At 40.1% G+C, this 20,414-nt stretch overlaps 1 protein-coding gene across 1 annotated transcript in view; it reads left to right on the forward strand.

Moving 5' to 3' along the window:
- The first annotated feature begins 13,792 nt into the window (after positions 1 to 13,792).
- LOC121952297 (stAR-related lipid transfer protein 13-like) overlaps positions 13,793 to 20,414 on the forward strand; it is a 46,435-nt gene continuing 39,813 nt past the window's right edge. The window contains exons 1-3 of the mRNA XM_042498873.1: positions 13,793 to 13,922; positions 14,796 to 14,975; positions 17,798 to 17,828. Of these exons, the coding sequence (XP_042354807.1) occupies positions 13,905 to 13,922; positions 14,796 to 14,975; positions 17,798 to 17,828 (229 nt within the window). The 5' untranslated portion in view covers positions 13,793 to 13,904. The remainder of the gene's footprint in view (positions 13,923 to 14,795; positions 14,976 to 17,797; positions 17,829 to 20,414) is intronic.

Here is a 20,414-nt window from a genome sequence, read left to right on the forward strand (position 1 = left end):
TTCAAAATATACTGCAGGATTAACACAATACTGGTTAATCAAGCACGATCACATTGCATTTATCATACAGTTTGTAGACATGCATCAAGTAAGAACTGCATAGGTGAAACAAATGTGTTTTCATAAACATACTGTAAACAAACAAACAAACAAACAAACAAACAGTTACCTAACAGCAGATATTTCCTGCTAAACAGCAGACATGGCCACAGCAAAAAGGTCAAGTCAACAGAGGAAAATTGCTTCACTTGAAGATGATACAGTTGCATTTGTGTCATATTTTTGTGATTTTTTTTCTTTCAATTAATTCATTTATTTATTTTTATTTTATTCATTTATAATTTATTTATGTATTTTTCCCATATGATGTGAGAAGCAGATGGCTCCCAGGCACTTTCAGATAATCTAATCTGGCTCCCATTTGAAAAAAGTTTGGACACCCCTGTTGTAAGGACTTATTTTAAAGGGGCAGTTCACCCCAAAACATAAGGAGATTTTCAATAGCATTGGGTTTGTGGTCTTTTCTTTATACTTTAATAAGTAAGACGGCACTCTGGGAAAAATGTTGTGATCTTGGGTGAAGAGACATTCTAGACAGACAATTCACACTTGAATATAGCGTCACTTTTAACTCTTAGTACACCCACAACCTTGACCAGATCTGTTCTTCCCCAAGACCTTAAGGGTCAAACAGGCCTCAACATGCAGAATCATCCTCAAGGTTAACATACAAATAACAGGTTTGCACTCTTGACCTTCAAAACATAAAATTCTATGTTTGCTGGCAAACTTGAGGAATTCCACAGTCCAGCGACAGCTTTGTGAGGACGTTAAGTCCTTTCTTGTTGATCAAAGCTTTACAGTGTGGCTGCAGTCACAAACATTATGAACTGAGAGCGAATTAGAGAGGATAAGAATGTGTTAAAGGCATTACCTCATGTGTTGTTAAGGAATGTGCTTCTGAGGTGAAAAACCCTTTGCCTCGAGCTATATTATAAAGCACTGAGTGAGAAGGAGGAATGGGGAGGGGGAAAGGTGCGACTCAGACCCCGAGCCTTTTAATCGAAGTCTGTTTGTTTAATGTGCGTGCAGCTATTTAATCTGTCTGATCATTTCCACAACAGAACTCATACTACATTTGCTTTGAGTACATAATTGATTTTTCTCTTGCACACGCTTGCATTTACACACACACACACACACACACACAGAGACACACACACAAACCCGTGCACACACATGCACACACAGTTGCACACGTAGCACAAACACCTGCCTGTGGAACTCGCTGTCTTCTTGCTGAGGTAATGTAGGAGGGAAATACATTCCTCAACCCTTTCTTTTTCTCTCCTCCCCTCACAGCAATTCAGGTCTTTTCAGAGGTAAACTCACTCTTTCTGTTTTATGGATGCCATGCAGCGTAAAAGCTCTACCTCGGATTGACTGGATATGTCCTGGTACTTCAGACTGCTGTGGTGGATCTGCTCTTGGATGACACAACTTCTGAACAAAAACCTCCGGTATGTTGAATTCTGAATTCAGTGTGTCTTTATAAAGCAAACTTTAGTTCCTGAAATGTTAAAAAAAAACCTAACAGTTACAAATGCTCCTAAGTGGCAATTGTTGAAATTAAGATAATTAGTTTCTGACATTTAGAGGTTGTTTGGCTACTGAAATGTATTATTTTTCAAAGATTAATTGACATGTGATTTAGATACAATGATGACACAGACAGCATGTAAATATACAAAAAGGATTTGTATGTCTACATGTTGTCTATGTTTTCCACAAATAGAGTTTCCAGAATTTTAACCTGTTTTTATGACCCACACTGTGTGATTGAAAAACAAAGAAAAAATGCCAGGCAAGGGAAGGGTGTGCTGGCCGCAGCCAAAAATATCCACCAGGAAAAAACAATGTGTTTGAGCAATATGCATGTGCCAAAAAAAGTGCCTGGTGCCCTGTGGAGTTTTTGTGAAGACAAATGTGTTGTTTTGGTATGGGCCAGTCACATTTGTGATTATTTTGCCCCAAAGTGTCTCTTTTAACTCATATCTGCTTCTAAAAGTAGATTATTCACACTATCAAAATAGTGGGAATATTTTTAATTGAATAATTTTAAACTGCAGTAATGGCCCACGTCTTACTGAGAGAAAAATGATTAGCTATGATCAAACTGACAGATAAACTAAGCAGCAGTCGCATGCCTCTTAAAGGGACAGTTCACCTGAAAATAAAATATTTAATGTAGGTACTATTTTCTTTCCAAACTGCACCTGACAGCTACACTACGCAGAAGGAAGTGTGCATCTTTTGCTAGCTCAACTAGCAGCACTGAGCTGCGAATGTAACAGCCCCACCGAGAAGGACGCCATCAAGGTTGACATCTCACGCCGCCACGAGCACCATCCTTTTGTCCATGAGTAGATGCATGCTTCCTACTGTGCAGTGGTATGATTGGTGGGTTTAGTTCAGAAGAGAGAAATAGTTCCTGCATGAAACTGCTAACAAAGGGGTATGTGGATTTTGATGAGTAACTGGGTCATCATTTCTGGAGAAAGGCACTGTCATTTTTTAAATTTATTTCTTTGTTTTTATTTATTTTTTTTCTGGTGCTTTGAGCACCACAACCCTAGTGCCATCCAGTTCTATTACACCAGAGAGAAGGCAGACATCTCTACGGCCAATATTTCCAACTCTCAGTAACTCACACCAAAACAGTCAGGATTGATAAATACCACTACATGTAAGAGGAAACGTGTATTTTTGATTTTGGGGTGAACTGTCCCTTTAAGTCTATAAACAAATCCAGACTTAAAACCAGATATAAACATCCTTTACAGAAACAAATTACACTGGATTATACATGCACATATTATTTACGTGTGTGAACATGAATCAATTTGCTAAAGTTACATTCTGTGTCTCTTTCTTTCTGTCCATCTCCAGCTGAGGTATCAAAGGAATTTTCTTGGAGATTCAAATTTGCACCAAATTGTAAATATCATCTGCTCATGCTGTATTTTAGCAGCTTTACATTAACTGACAGCTCTGTTTGAATGAGCCACCGTTGATCCACTATAAACTCAACATCAGAGAACTGGTTCCTCAGTGATGCATGAAGGTCCAGTAGCTGCATTGCCTGTTCAGCAGCAGCCTGACAGGCATATTCACCCCCAGGCTGTGGGTGTCTCTCTGGGTGACCTGCAAGGTCAAGTTCCCCTCCTGCCTCAAACCCCCAACAGCAAACTGAGAGCCATGTCTGAGCCCGTTCCTCTGCTACATCGTGCTCTGGGTGCCGTGCCCAGTCATGCTGAAAAATGGAAGGAGCTGAGGGTGGACAGGAGCGCCTCTGAGCCTGACTTGAAGCAGAATGGACACTGTGAATGCAGTTCAGACGTGCCTCCTGGAGCAGATTGGGATAAAAGCAACCATCTGCTAGCACCTGTGGATGCATCAGAGGACTGTTCATTGGATCTGCTGAGAATAGTAAAGCACAAGCCAAGTGCCATTGTGTTCTGCGATTATGACCATTGCACAGACAACCAGGTGATCTCTGATGTTGGAGAGTCCTCTTCATCCGACGCTGAAGAAAGAGAGGGCAACGATGGCAATGAGGACGATGACTTTCCTGAGACGCTACAATATAAGGAATTCCTGGTCAGTCGTTGCCGTAGAAACTTCAGCAGAAACAGGAAGTGCTTGAGGAAGAGGCAGGATGGCCAGCCTAATAGTGCTGCATCTGGCTGTGAAAAGCCCACAAACAAGGAGAAACCTGAGTGCGCAGGTAGCCAGGAGGAAGAGGAAACGGCACAGAACAATGGAGAACAGGTAAGAAAAACAAGTTAGGAGAGGAGTGATAACAAAGACAAAGAACTGCCAGAGAAAACAGTTCTTTTGCTGCATGCTTGTGTTACATTACAGGCCTTTTTTCACAGCAGGAAAAACATATTTTTTGCAAATAAATGTATATAATAACAGTAATAGCTCTGTTCTATTCAAGCATCCCAGTAAGATGTGATAGTATGCCAGAGTGCATAACACCAGAACCCTGAAACTGAAGCAGCTAAATGGAATTCAGCCAACATTAATTGTATTACTTTCACCTGTGATTCTCCTGATGTGTTACAAAAACAGGGTGTCTGCAGGTCCTTAAAACATCGTAAAATGTCTTGAAATCAATTTTAGAAATATTAAGTCATTAAATAGTCTTAAATTTAAAACAATGACTGTCTAGCTTGCTTAGTGTAAAAGTACTATATATACAGTATATAGAAATATATTCCTATCTGAGTAGGAATTCTAGCCATTATAGTATAAACCTTTATACTTGGCTGCAATACTTGAAAAAGGGCGATTTACCCAAAAATCTGTCCTAAGTTTGGTAAAAAAATATCTTGAAAAGGTCTTGAAAAGCATCAAGTGTTACTACACCCATTTTCAAAATAATGCATGTTATTCCTATGGTCTAAGGCAGTCCAAAAATATTAGTGAACATGCACAACTGTCTCCCAATTCCAAAAGCTAGAGTCCTAAAACTCAAATCTGTAATCTCAAAGGGTGTTAAGCTTTGAGCTGCTCCACGGACAAAGACTTGGGAAAGTTGTTGTTGATGGCACTGAGAGCAGCCAGGGAAATGTTCTGAGTATATGGGTACATTTTCTGTCTCACAACATATATCACTACAATACAGTCAAGCTCAAACACAACAAACTTTCTGTGTCCAGAAAATCAGGCTCCAATTTGTTTCCTGTGGAGCAGCTCCAGACATTATACTCGATGGCATCACAAGTTTGAGACTGATTTCTCTGGTTTCTGGCTTTGAGAGAGAGTAGCTTGTATTCACAAATATTGATTTAAAATGTACAGGCCATGGAAAAAAAAAGTTGGAATTCTTAATTTAGGTGGTATTTTCCCTTTAAGTGTCTAATACCTGTTGACACCCTGAAATATGGTTGATATTGTAATTGTGAAACCTACCTTTACCACTAGAGGGCAGCAAATGTTTTCAAACTGGTGGCCATGAGGTTGTTTCCACTTGACTGTTCCTTTGGTGCTCATAGTATTTTTTCAGCTGAGGCTCAAGTGTGTCTTTCAAAGATTTTGAATAGTATAAGTGCTAATTCTTGAAATTGTTAAAAAATGCTTCTATACCAACAAGGAGCATTAGTCACGTACTGTATACTATGCATGTTTCAGTAGGGGGTCATTGGTTATACTTGCAAAAATGAATGCATGTAATATGTGGTATTCTGTATCAAAGCTGCAAGAGCTTTAACGTTTTTCTGCAATAAGGGCTCATGATCGTTTGAGTTCTTTGGATTATGAGTTTTTAAAGAGAAAAAATGTTGAAAAACAAAGCAGTCTGAATAGAAATGAATATTTTGGCAGATATACCTTCAATCACAAATTCCTCTCATTTTTCTCCTGCTCCAGCCTGGCATCCCCACCTCCCAGCATGCACCATACCAGCAGGCATCCATAGTAGTAATATTGTGTGTGCGCCCCTGACTGCGTTCTCACACCTGTCAGAGCAGCCCTCGGCCTCTGGCACGTTCCCATAACAGTCTTCTGGCACACTGAACTCTCCTCTCCCCTCCTGGACTGACATGAAAGGATTTATTCGCTTTGTGCTCCTTTTGTGATGTCGTTCTAAAAGTTTGACCAAGTAGCTTTTAAAGTCACTTATTGACAAGCTTAAGCAGTGCTCATTTGAATACCTGTTAAGTCAAAGAGGCCCCGTTGTGGTTGCACATTCTTGGAATATCTTGGCTTGGGCAGTTTCGTCACACTCCACAATGACAATTTAGAGTGAGAAAAAAAACAGTATTTGAATTGAATTTAGAGTGAAATGAATCTTACAAGATCGGCTGTAATATTTTAGTCTAGTTTGAACGCAGTTTTTCTGTCATATCTCGGTTCTGTTGGTGTTTTGACTCCTATTTTAAGTCTTGGTCACTGGGCACATGGGTTGTTACCATTTCAAATAATTCTGCATTTTTTCTTACTTGACTATGCAAATTATGGTCTGTTTTTTATAGATAAATAGGGTGTGACTTGAGCATCTTAAAGATTGTTTTTTATTCCCAGAAGACGAAACATGCAACCAGCTGATCATTAGTGTAATTTCAAGTAATGCAAGTGAAGGTACAGCTGCTTACACTGCCATAGAACACGTTTGAAAATAATTACTTAGTTTCAGTACCAGCATGACATTTCCACTCACATGGGCAGATTGTTGGGCCTCTGGCCCAGATATGCAAAGGCCCTCATCACATCTGCCACAGAGGAACAAGTCCAACATATTCTCATCCTGAGTTGTCACATGTCGCCGCTTTGTCAGTTGACTTCCACATCTATGTATTCTGCGCTACGTATCCTGCTGTGGATGCTGTTGATGTGCTGAGACGGCTGTTAGCACATCAACAAAAGTACATGGTTAGATGTAGACAACAGAACCATGTAGTTGGGTTTAGAAATAGTTTGGCTACACTTTCATGCAGGAAGTGAACACCGGGCTCACAGGGGAAAATCCTGGGTTTATTGGACCCACTGCCCACCCCTCCCACCCACCCATTCTGTCAACCTGACAGTGCCTGTCTTATTGCCACGTAAGGTGCACTCCAGCTGACCGGCAGCATATCATAACACCATGAAAGGTTGAGTTTGGTCGTGTTACTAACTGGCCCAGCCCGGCAGTGTATCATCCTGCTGTGAAAGGTACTTTTTGGCAGGGCTGACCCCAAAATCACTGACAAAGCGGCTGTTTTTGGTGACTCGTGAATGAGAAATGGCTGACAAGACTCACTAGCCCCTTTTACACTGCATGTTCAAAGTGTGATTATCGCACCATTATGCTGCCGTTCTGTATAAAAGGTACAGTCACAGAATAGGGAGACAGAGTTGTCCTGCCTTTGAGCCGGCAATCAAGGTATTAAAAAGGACAACTGGCAGGATAGATTTTGATGCTGTGTTATGTGTGCAACCCACTGCAGGAGATTTAAAACGCTGCTATTAACATTTAGCGGGTAACTCAAAGAAAAGAACAGGAGCCATGAATATCCACAATTTGGAAAAACAACGAGATGCAGGAGCCCTTTACCAACCGAGAAGAGGATGAGATCAGCTGTCGTAAAACAGGAACTGTAAATGATAGTTATGCCAGTGTTATTGTTTAGAAAGTTATATGTCACAATAGATGCTGTTGTGTTAAAGATCATATCTGTCACGCCTCTTTTGCTCCTCTTTTGCTTCCACGATGCCTGCATGCTATATAGAATCATAAAAAGGCTGCAGACTTTGTGGTATTTTTACATCTCTTTGTAGTCTTTATGCATCCTTTTTGTGGTTTTGTGTCTCTTTGTTGTCATTTTGAGTCTCTTCAAGGTTGATACATGTTCATTTGATATCTGACATTTTGCAAGTGAAAGCCAGGAGTCCCCCTGACACTTTGGCCACTGATTCATGCACAAAACAAATACCTTTTATTTTAGATCAGCAGAGCACACTTACTGTGCAGACCAAGGGTACCCTACACATTTTTATTTATTCATACTTTGACTTATGTGTCACCATAATGGGTGTTTTAGCCTTTCCAGGACAGTTCAGACATATAATGAAATGGTCTTGTAGCAGAGATAAAGTGATGCATTAAGAGCTCCATCCTTGGTTAGTACTTTGGACCGAAGCTTATTAACATTTCATGAACTTTGAGAGCACTCAGCTGCGAAAAGTGTGCAGATGTGTGTCTATGCACATGCCATGGTGTGCATTTGTGCTCACATTAGCACATTTTACATGCTACTCTGTTCATGTTTGCAGTCACTCATGCCAGTGAAAAAGCCTCCACTCCCTGTGTTCTCCCCTCGCCCTGGCTCTGTCCCCTGTAGTGTGGGTAAAAATAGCACCCTGCTGCACATAGACAGCCTTCTGTGTTCCCGTGTGTAGGAATCTGGAGATGTGGGGGCTGTGACACACAGGAAATGGCTTTACTGCCAAAGCCGTTACTGCAGATATTTTTTAAACTGGTCAACATGATGGGTTTGGGAATGGGAGTGGACAGAAGGGTGTGTTTGTGTGTGTGAGTGGGTGGGTTGGGTGGGTTGGGTAGGTGAGGGCATGCTTGTGTCCATGCATGTATGTGTGTGAGTGAGGGGGCTGTTTTTGGACTTCAAGCTCCTCAAAGGGGCCCTATGTGCTGCTATCAGCCTCTGGGACTCTGGGATTGGCAGCGGAGCTCAGAAACAAAGCAGTTTGTTCATTTCCTGGAAGCCAGTGAACAAGTGTCTCAGTCAGAGTCCATGACCAATGGGTGGAGAGGGAAAGAGAGGGAAAGCGAGGGTTTAGGCATGTGCAGAACTGAGCTGTATGGAATGGACAGATTTTACAACACATTTACATAACATGCATTGGCCACAATGCTGTTTTTATGTAGTTTAAACCCTTGAAACCTGAGCACACTGGCTTAATTTCTTCAAAAACTACAGAGGAAATTAATGAGCAGCTTCACAAGAAATTACCCAGAATTAGCAAGGAATTAGTGAAAAGTTACAAGAGAATTACTTAAAAATACCACACATGCACAAAAAAGGGTTTTAAAAAGTACTAAAATGTAAATGTGATTAACTTTAAATATAGAATTAATATTATGATTATGATGATTATAATGACTATGTTCTGCATGTTTTTTCTAATATTTTTCTCTCACTATCTTTCTCTCACATTTCAGTCTTTTTTTTTCACAAATTTTTAGTTTATTTCTTTCAAATTGTAGTATGCTCTTGCCAAGTTGCTCGCTGCCTTTAAAGCCATGTTTTTAAAAGAAATGAAACCAGTTTGCTCAGATTTAGAAGATTTTAATGCTTGTGAAAGGTGTCTGAACACAATACAAGAAACTGATGTCGATGCAGGTCTCAAAGTGTTTAAGACAGTTTAATTAGGTATTTTTTCTATCTTTGACTTTAGTATTTCTCTCCTATCAAAGGCTTCTCTTGTCCTTGTTTCCACAATAATCTCATTGAGAAGGTGTCACCTTCTCCACAGTGCATGGTACACTGTGTACCCTAAAAAAGCACAATGTTCATGTGCGAGGAGGCTGGAAGCAATGAAGGGTGGAGTAGGTGGATGAGGAAGAGAAGTGTGTTGGCTAAGGTTCGGCAGATTTCACCGAGACCAACATGCATCAGTGCAAGGTTAACCCCAGAGTTTGCCCTTGAGACATATTTTCATGTGTGTTTGTGTCTTTTAACCTGTGTGTTCAGCCTGCTGCGTGTGACTCCATGACCCTGCTGCTGGAGAAGTTGGATCACCTCAATGACGGGATCCAGGAAGTTCAAAGCGCTGATTCCTCCCACTCAGACGTGGTCAATGCTGACGAGGAACAGCAGAGCTCCATGGTAAGTCAAATACAGCTTCAAGTACAAATCAAATATGATTTATTCATGTGGTGCTTTAACAAGCTGTTGGATAAAAAAAAACTGCATGAACAATTAACAGGCCAATCATAAAGTTGAAAGTTGTATTTCTAAACATGTACATGTAGTAAGTATATTGTGAACCAATTAGACACACTGAAGCAGTACTGCTTGGTGAATTTAAATTTCACAGATGTCATTTAATGCAGATATTCTGTGTCGTGCATTTAAGATTTTTATATAAAGAAGACATGATTAAATGTACAGTTTTAAAGTGCAGTCTGGAGACATTTTTTTGTCCAATACAAGGTAATACATTAAATAGCTTACCAGCTTCATACTAACTAACACAAGTAGATTATGGTAAATGCAAAAATGTGATTGATTATACCTTCATGGGGACTCATGATTTTGTCAAATTACAGTTTTTAACGCTAAAGTTGTATTTATCTGTATCACCAAGAAACCCAGGAAACTGGGGAAAAATTCAGGAGAACTGAGTCAGTGGCAGATTTAAACGTTCACACCTACGATTCAGTTCAGAAACAGACTTTCACACAACAGCATGACCATTTTTTGAGACTGAATTAGAACTTGTTTATGAGGTGCTATCATAAGTAATCACTACATTAAAATTAAAATCTTGTGTTTCCACACAAGTTGATCATTTAGTGTTGGAGAGTCTATCACAGTGCTGCTGTGACTGCACAAGAGTTTTAAATGAGGTACCTTAAAGGGACAGTCACCCCAAATCAAAATTACACATTTTTACTCGTACTTGTAGTGCTATACTAATAATTGATGTGAGTCCCTGTGTTGGAGATGTCGGCCGTAGAGATGTGTGCCTTCTCTACAATATATTGGAAATAGATGGTAGGACTTGGCTTGTGATGCTTATGAATACACTGTCAGTCAAATTACCGGGCAGAGGGAAGTGTGCAACTACTCTTGGAGACGAGTCTCAAGCTCATTATAGCTGAAGATGTAAACATTAATGGCGTCCTCCTTGGCTGAGCTGTAACATTAACTAGCTTATTGGTGCGAGGTGAGCTAGCAGGAGATGCACGCTTCCTTCTGCGGCAGGTGTAGTTTGGTAGAAAAAAGTAGTTCCTGCATGGAACTGCTCACAACAAGTTCTGTGGATTATGTGACCGGGTCATGGTTAGTGAAGTTGACTTTTTCAAATGTTTTTTTTTTTTTTGGGAAAGTTTAGCACCACAAGTCGAGTGATTTGTAGTTCCATTATATTGAAGAGAAGAAACACTCGACAACTCAAACCCAAAAAATCTAGATTGAAATATAGCAAAACAGGAAAGAGGAAAAATGTGTTGTTTTGATTTTAGGGTTAACTGTACCTTAGAGTATATAAATCACATAAAGGTTTGCATGAATTAGAATTAAGAATGGAAGACATGAATGATATAATTTTGTTTCGACTGCAAATTCATAACTATAGTACTACTGTACCATACTATTCATGGCCACACACACTCAAGCAAAATTTACCGTTGAGTCAACATACAGTGTACCACACACATGTTGGGCCTACTTAGTGGAATGGGTTGCTAGGTTTGCAGTCTCTCCCGCACTTCAATATGGGGTTGATTCATTAGGAATAATAGTTTGGATGGGCTCCAAGCATGTTGTTTTTCCGCCATTAAAGCCTTTCATAAATCAGGTGGTTTCTGACTCTGGTATCTGGTGTCCATCTGGAGACAGCATCAATCCTCCAGGAACCAGGGATAGTAATAACTGAGCTCACGCCAGCTCACTGTTATTTTAAAGGTTTATTTAACATAATTTCTGGAGGGAAACTGTAGCTCGCTCCCGCACTGTGCTCCTCTGCTCTCCTCTCACATTACATTCCAGCTGCCTCATTACGCTTACCAAGTGTAAATCTGGTAACCTCAAATAGCTCTTAAACCAACAGCACACAACTTTAGGAATTCTTATAAAAAGGCTGCATTTAATCAAGATAATCTTAATCAAACTGTCTGGCAAGCCAATAAAACAGCAGTAAAACAGACATTTTTAGCTTCATGTGTCAAATTATCTGTCAAGTATTTTTATGTAACACTCATATAACTTTTATTTGCAGTGAGGATTGTCTTTTTTTTGCGACAATGCATACAAGTTAAATACACAATATAACACACTATGATGATCTTAAAAAAGAAAAATCAATAATAATGTTCAGTTCAGCTGCATGCCCTGCAGCGGAAGAGGAGCAGAGAGACTATTTATCCCAAAAATGTCAAACATTTATGGCTTAATAAAGACTAAATGACCTCAGCCCAGAATGGTAATATGTGAATTTAATGTTTTGTTGGAAGTACAATAACATAGCAACAGCTTGACAAGGAATTAACATTAATTTGATTTTTTTGAAAAAGGATGAATGCAGTAGTTCTATCTTTCCATTTTCTTACAATGAACTTTTTGTCAGCTGAAGTCATGGGTTTAATATATAAAATACAGAATAACTGTCTTCTCTCAAAACAGTATTCTCTGATTATCTTTTTATATCGTATAATATCTTTAACATCTTATATCTTTATATCTTATACCTTCCTTGCAGATAATACCCTTTCGCCACCACCAACTCAAAATTTAATTTAATAAAAATTTAACGCAATTCTTTAATTTGCAAATTTGTTAATGCTTTTTTTTTAAGCCATGCTACAGTGCCGTGGCTCAAGGATGGGAATGTCAGTCGGGTTGTTCTGCCACTTCGGTCCAGATGAAAAATGTTAACAATTATTGGATGGATTGCAATGAAACTTGTCACAGCCTGAGTCAAAATGTCTGTTTGTCCAATACTTTGGTTTATGCAAACTGCAGTACGCCGTTCAGAGGTCAGCTGCAGTGTGGCTCTGCCCGTGTTTGGAAGGAGCAACCATGCTGCTGTCTGGGTGAGGTCAGGATCTGTGGACAGTGAAATCAGAAACCATGAATTCCCAGAACCATAGACAATTATAAAGCAGCAGCCAACAATGTAAGAAGAAACATTTGGGATTTGAGGACATTCAGGGCATAGGGAAATCCTCCTCTGGCACTTTTTTTTTTAACATACAAGCTCTGTATTAATGTTTTTTATGCCCTCTGGCACCTCATTTACATTCAAAGAAAAGAAATTCCAGTCTGAATCAGTTTATGTTCATTGTGAATTTAAAAATGGTCCATGTACCACCCATAGGGCAGGGTATCATTTCAAAATGATGATACCTGTACCCTTTAAAAGATACAAATACCAATAGAGTACTTAGAGTACTTAAAACCTTAAACTTTAATACTTCATTCAGAACATTTTTCTACTTTATTTGATACCCTTTTGAACATTTTTGTGGCATCTTGACAAGCTGAACTGCCAGCTTTGTCAAAAATACCAGGCTTGACTTCACCGCACTACAGACTGTATGGGTTATAGCAACTGTGGTAATGGGTCAGTCAAACATCAAATCAAATCAAGATCGCTTGTGTTGATTGGCTGCAAGGTAAACCTTACAAATAGTTTTTTTTTCTTGATCTGGGTACAAAAAGGATCAAATGCAGGTATTGTTTTACTGAAAATGTTCCACCACTAATTGGTACAGGGTTATTTTGGTCGCTAACCTCAAAAGTATCGAGAACTGATTCTCAGCCCTGGCTATCCGGCACTCTATCGGGGCCAGAATTTGGCCCACGGACCATATGTTGAGCATCGTTGCTGTAGAAAATTATACTTGTACGCTGATAGATGGGCTTTCCACTGTGGGAATTTTCTTCTTTGGATTCTTGTTGGTTAAATGAGAAAGAACGGAGCAGAAAAAAACCATCACACAAACCACTTTAATTAAGAGTAACTAATGTGGAAATACAGTCGAGCCAAAATTAGACATTTAGATGAGAAAATGACTTTCACTTTGAACTGTACCCTGTTTTGGGGACACAGTGTCCTTCATGTTGTTATCTAACTGTGAGCGCATAGTTAGAAAATTAGCAACAGCGTCATGCCATTTTTATGATGGAAATGCTCCACAGGGTCAGACAGGGAATTTTCTACACAGACAAGCATTGTATGTTGTGATGAAGGGAAAATGTGTCTCTCTGTGCATGCATCTGAAGATCAGATTCTTGCACGCTGTCCACAGAAATTCATGCCATTCCTCACTCACTTTCAGTTACACACGCTCACATTTTCACACGTTATCAGCTCATTGTTGTAAGGGAGGAGAGAGCGGGAAGCACAACAGCGGGTCTTCCCACTGAAGTGGGTACAGTAGTTTAGTCATGAGGTCAAGCTTGGACTTTCCAGTGTTGTCACTGAGCGAAGATACGGAGGGGACGAGGATGGGACGGATAAGGGGGGGATTTTTCAGAATGAGAGACGGGCAGACACATCATCAGCAGCGTCTTATATCTTCAAACACTCAACACAATCAACACCAGCTCCACTACATACTCCACAGAAACCAAACAGAGACACAGAGAGCTGCTGAAGAGGCAGGTGACATGAAGACAGGGACTGGGGTAAGACACTGGAGGAGACACAGCTACACAGTGACTAATAAAATATGCTACGTATGTCTTCATTAGAGTCTGTTCTTTTGAGACGTTATCAGTTAATATTACGATAAATAAGAAGAATGGGTATCAGTTTAAACTGTATGGCAGTCATTTTGACAGCATTATGATAAAAGAGGAGGCATATAGTGGAAAATTACAAAATCTATGTTTTCTTTGGGAAGAAACTAATGTGGTTTACAGACAACATTGTAGCCTTGAGAAACACCAGCAATAACACAGTTTGTATGATTCACGGTGGTGATAAAAACAATGTTTAACAATGTAATTGATGATTTCGTAGTGAAAATGTTGGATGTGGAACCGTTGATGAGCAGAAAGAAATACATCTTATTTTATTTGACATTTTAACCATGACTCTTTTCCTTAACTTGTATCAAACATTATAGCTGACAAAAACAACCTCACCACAAAGTCAACTCAGCAGCTCTTCTGGAGCTTTAGATTATATAACATGATATTAATAAGCAATTGCAGATCCCTAATTGATGCTTTCATTTTTTCTGGGCGCTCTAAGGACTTCTTGTGTTGGCTTAACAGTTACAGGAGGGCCCTTTTGATGAGATCGTATTTGTCAAATGCTGTTTCCGAGGTCAAGAAGGAATTTTGGGTGACAGCTTTTAAGCCAACATGTACTTTAAGTGCTCAGAAAAAAAGTGGGAATTTTTAAGAGATGTATTTGATTGAAAGCTCCAGAAAAGCTACTGAGTGGAAGTGTGGTGAGATTGCTTTTGTCTGCTTTCAAGGTCAAGAAGGAACATCTAAATCTCAACTAGCTTCATGCATGTTTATCTGACTCCTTCTCCTCTGTCCTCCCAGGGTGCTCCGGCTGTGAGCAGGACGGTGACCAGAGTGCCAAGCCAAGACCAGGGAACCTCTAGAGCTCCAGACAAGCCCGAGCCACTGACAAGGCGACGCTCGCGACCTTTGACCCGCAGCAGACCATTGACCCGCTCGTCTCTCTCGTCCCCAATGCATCTCCATGCTCGTCGGGCCAGGGTGAGCAAAACTATGTTTCTTTGGAAGCGTTCGTGAGTTGTAGTGAGATTTTGGGCCATATTCATTGCTAAAGCTCTGAGCTCTAAGGCAACAACTTGTTAAATTATATGTTTGGAGATACTTTCAGGTGAATCTTTAGTCAGTTTGGTTTTATTTTGCCCTGAATACTTACAAATGAAACTAGGCTATCGTCTAGCTTCTCCCATGAGAAAGCCACTTTGGCGCAGTGTTCGTCTGCTGAAAATTACATCACAAGCAGATATGATGTCTGTGATGTACTCTCTTCTTAAAGACTTCAAATCTGCAGTTAACTCTCAGTCATGCTTTAGAAAGAGTTTAGATGCTGGTTTTGGAGCTAAACGACATCTAACATTCTGCAGCTGACCCTGCAGGCTAAGAGACGTCTGACGGATATAAGTTGATCATGGTAACATCTGAAGAAATGTCTTGATGTTTAACAAACTCAATTTGTACCCTCTTGAGTCTGAGTGAAACCTTTAGACTCAGCGCTGTTTTTGTGCCTCTGTATAAATTTGGACAGTGACTTGTTAGTTTTTGGGACAGACAGTGCTGAAACAAGCTGTTAGATCTTTGCACTGCTGTGTCTTACACTGGGGATTTCTACCCAAAGCTCTTTACAGGAAAGTAAATGTTTCCCTCACTTTCTCTATTTCTTAAAAAAAACAACAACTCAGTTTTCTCCCATTTCCTCCATCCTCCCTCTCCTCTCTGGGCTTCTGTCCAGTCTGCATGCTGTTGTGTAAATAAGGTAACAGTAAAAGGATGAGACAGCTCTGCTCCACCCACAATATGCAAGGTCACCTTTTTCTGAGTCAGCACTGCAGCAGCAACAAAACATACCACAAATACACCACCAGTACAACTGTCTGATAGATAAACAGAGGTGAAGAGCAAGAAAAAGGGTTTAATTGATATTCATGTTTAATTATTGCAAATAACAAAAACCTTTAAGTGTGCATGTTTATTCTTGACAGTAGAAAAAGCAGTTTGACAAAATAATGCCAATTCAAGGTCCACTTACCTTTTCCTGGAGCTTTCAACAATGTCACCTGGTGTTCATCAGTTGCCAGAGTTTATTCAGTTGTCAGGGGTATATGGATCTTTTGGCTCACACACACTCGGTTGCTGCTGGCACCTTTACGACTTCTTGTCAGTGTTGTCTCAAAAGCTGAGCATGAAATTTAATTACTGGTCTTGGTTATAGTATTTTGACAGAACGTATAATTCAAAGCTCTGAATAAAGTTAGTCAGTGGACCAGGGGTTGGGATTGTTATGTTAGACCACAAAACTGTGACTGAGAGTCAGAATTTCTCAATACTCGGTGTATATTCATTACAAATTGCGTGCTTATTTGGTGGCTTACAGGTAAAAAGAGGTCCAGGGGTGTAACTGAGCATTTAAAGGAGCTATATACGACATTAAAGTCTTGGCTGTGATTGCCTGCACATGGCTCTCACCTCTGATGTCATGAGCAAACATGGAAGTGGCTGAGCCGAAATGGCAACAGCTGACAGCTAACAATGCAAACAACAGCAACAGTGCTGACAGAGCTAATGGTGTTAATCTGGATGGGGAGCTGGAGGATGGGTGTTACGTCTCTGCCTGACCCAGAGCGGCTGTAATTAACTAGCTACTGGGACATGAAGGGAGGGACTAACATGAACTAACATGCATGCGTGGCCAGTCCAGCTTCCAAAACAAAGAACAGAGAAGCTCACATCAAAACACACACAGAGGTAGTGTGACTTATTTCTTACATAAAAAATAGTTTCTTGCTGCTATATTAATGTTCAAAATCTCATAAACAGAACCTTAAATTAACCATATACATAATTAAACACTGTAATTTTAATGCTGGTAAAACCACAAGTGTATGTAACAAAGAATGTGACTTCACTATTCCACCAAATATACTTCAGTTTACCTCAGTGTCTTTGCATCTTCAAAACAACAAAAATGATTACCTGGTTTTTGACCTGCAAATCACCATATTGGTGTTCACAAGAGATAGCATGCCTTTGCAGAATACAGTGATTTGTGCACAGTTCTGCTCTGAAGTGTCAGAATTATTCGTTGTGAATGTATGTGTGTAAAAGTGTAGGTGGGTAGAGGGAGCACCAGGGGCCGTGGGATCAGACTGATGCTAAGGAGTGGGTTTATTTTCCCCCAACTGTGACTGATAAAGCACAGCTGTCCAAACTGACATGGACACACACGTGTGCGCACACGCGCACACACACACACACTCCAAATTTAGAGCATATTTTGCATGTTTTTAGAAGAATTCAGTCATTCTGGAAAACATTGTTGTCATTGTTTTATCGTTTTCTAAACAAGCTTTTAACATTTCATTGTTTAATATGTATCTGTAAGCCACATCAGTGCAGTATTATTTTTGTTTGGCGATTGGATGATTTCATCAACATCATTCATTCAACATCAGGAACGTGACCTTCACTTTCTGATCACCTTTTTTTTGTTTTCTCTGGTTGACATTCAGACAAATAAGCTGTTAGGGTTTGATGGGTTTTCATATGATTGTATGGCATAAATACTTTAAAAATCTGTGTCTGTTTCTGTTTGTTGATCCGGATTTGAAATATGGGTCATTATCCCAGAGCAGCTACTGCTGCTGTATGAGCAGAGTGAGTTTCAGGCGAACTGAGTCATTGCCTTTGGCTGATAGTGAGTTTACATTCTCCGAAGCTTTAGTGTTCATGTGAATTTGCTACGTGTTTGTATCTTTTATTGCTTTTGTTTTGCTACTCACTGTGTATTTTCTTCTCTTTTTTCATAACAGGCTGCTGCAAGGATGATGAGTGGATCAGCAGGTAAGATAACCTTTAAAGTGTGAGTGTGAGTGTGTGTGTGTGAGGACGGGTGCTTGTGTGCTTTCGGTATCCGTTTAGTTGGATTGTTTGCATTCCCACTTTGGGATAAAACCGGACTTCTGGGAATGTCTCCCACAGGATTCCCAGCCAGTATGTCAAACCTCAACCACCCAGAAGTAGTGATATACTGTTTCTACTATAACACACATACACACACACACACAGCCTTGCCTGTACACACACACAACACATGCATATTCAGGTGCATAAACAAAGATATGCAGGCGAGCTCACACAAAAAACACAAACTCTTTGTGCTTTGAAGTTTTGGTTTAGTGGAATTTGTTTCTTGATAGCACTCAGGAGCTTATCATGCTTCCACCAATACAAAAACAGAAATTTTCTAATTGAAAATATCACTCATGTTACAGAGATTATTTTTTCCTTCTGGTCATGAATTTATGTCTTTTTCTTAAACTCCCGGGGACAGTGATACGAGCGTCTGAGGAGATGATTAATGAGTCCAACTCTGACCCATGTCTATATCTCTTATCCTCAGAGTGTGTCCCTTTTTGATTGACATGCACAGGCGTCATGGCGACTGTAGTCAACGGCAACCCAGTTAGATGTCTCACATTCACCATGCTGTGGAATTGTTTATTTTTGTGTGTTTTGCCTGCATGTGTGTGTGTGTGTACACGTTGGGGTGTCTCCGATGACCATCAGCAGGGGTACTGTCAATGATAGTGCACGGAGGAGAGGTGCAGTGTGGGTAATGAGGCCCCAGAGGCTCCAGGGAGGTCAGAGGTGATATACGTATGACGAGGGCGAGAGTGTGTGTGTTGGTGTGTGAGAGAGACAGAAACATTTCATACAAACACGGTGGTGCTGAGCGAGGAGTGTAGATTAGTTTCATTGTTTGGGCTTTGGTGCTTCAGGTTTGTTTTCTCACTTGAGAGTGTTTATTTTCTCCTGTGATACGAGGAAACACTTTGGCTCTTTGACAGAGATCCTGTCTAATCAATCAGTGTTTGTCGGCCTGTGTGGGCTGTGTGTTAGCGGCAAAGGCAAAGGGACGGGATATGATATGCACATATCTCTGGTCACATAGCTGACATTCAGTCTGCTCTCTGACAGATAAACAGGGAATTCCTTTTACCAGAACGACTGGTACCTGTGTTCTCTGCTGGGGGGTCTCCTTATCTGTCTGTAGATTTCTGTAATCATCCACAGCATGCATCTTTGATGTATTTTTTTTAGTGTGACTTGTCCGTGGGCGTGCGTATGAGGGAATGCATGCCACGATGGTATGTGGTTTAAATCAGATCTGCCCTCAAACCAGTGAGAGAAACGTTTTAATCCCTGCAAGGATGAAAGGATTTATTTTCAATACATTTTTTTTTCTCTGAAGAATTAATATGCAATAACAGAGGAGTATTTTTGTATAAATGCTAAAGTGCTTTACTTGATCTCAAGTTCGTTTGCATTTCAGTGCTCTCTTAATCTTTGAGGTCACCTCCGCAGAGCAGACAGTTACCTCTCGTCTACTACACATGCACAAAACCTGATTTTTTAGCATTTAAACCCTTTTCTAAACTCTTCTACTAACCTCGTCTTGACGTAGAATAACGACATTTGGGTGAAACGTATGAAGGCAAAACCCAACATCTTTAAAATGTTAACGTCCACACAAGGTTAAATTCTTCAACATTTAAAATATCATCAACCTGGCTGTCATTCCAGCCACAATATAATGTCTGTCTGACGTAAGAATCCAACATCTTTCTCATGTCTTTCTGATGTTATATTAACATCCAACAGCTGGCTTTGCACTTTTTTCAGGATTTTCATTACACTCATTTATTTGTGGCAGCCCGCCATGAATAAAACATCTGCTGCCACATGTTGACTTTCTATTTTTGGAGCTGGACCATTCATTAGTAGCTGCTGAAATATATATACCATTCAGTTATTTATTGCATCACACTCTGCTGGGCCTGATCAGCTTTGAGCGGATTGATCCTGTTACCTGTTTTTTTTGGGTCTTCGATCCTAGCATATGAGTTTTGCTCCAGCTGCTCACTTCAGCTCTACATTGTTTCAAATGAGCTGGATGAGTTCACATTACTGCCGCTCTGGTAAAAAATTGCCACTCAGATATTTTAGAAGAGTGCTGCTATTTTAAAGCAGCTGATAAGCTGTTAGTGACCTTGGCATGAACCAAACACACACTGACACACATTCTCTACACTTTCACTGCAGTCCAGAATTATAAAAAACATATAATCCATCAGTATTTTCACATTATTGGAAAGCGCTCGGGGAGGCTGTGGGTAATCTCGACCTATGGCCCGTGAATCCTTTTAGCGTATCCCTTGCATGTCTGTAAATATGTTTTTAATATGTCTGACTGGAGGGATTCAGCTGATTTATGGCTCAAGCAGACTTCTGACACACATTTTCCTCGAGGCAACGTCATGCTGATATTTAACCCAAAGGTTTTTGTCTTGTTTTAGTTGTTAGTTAACACAGACGTCCTCACATTTTCTTGTGTGAAAGTGCTAAAAGTGTCAAAGGGTTCAGTCG

The sequence above is a fragment of the Plectropomus leopardus genome, chromosome 13 (genome assembly GCF_008729295.1).
Source record: "Plectropomus leopardus isolate mb chromosome 13, YSFRI_Pleo_2.0, whole genome shotgun sequence".
Taxonomy (NCBI): Eukaryota; Metazoa; Chordata; class Actinopteri; order Perciformes; family Serranidae; genus Plectropomus; species Plectropomus leopardus.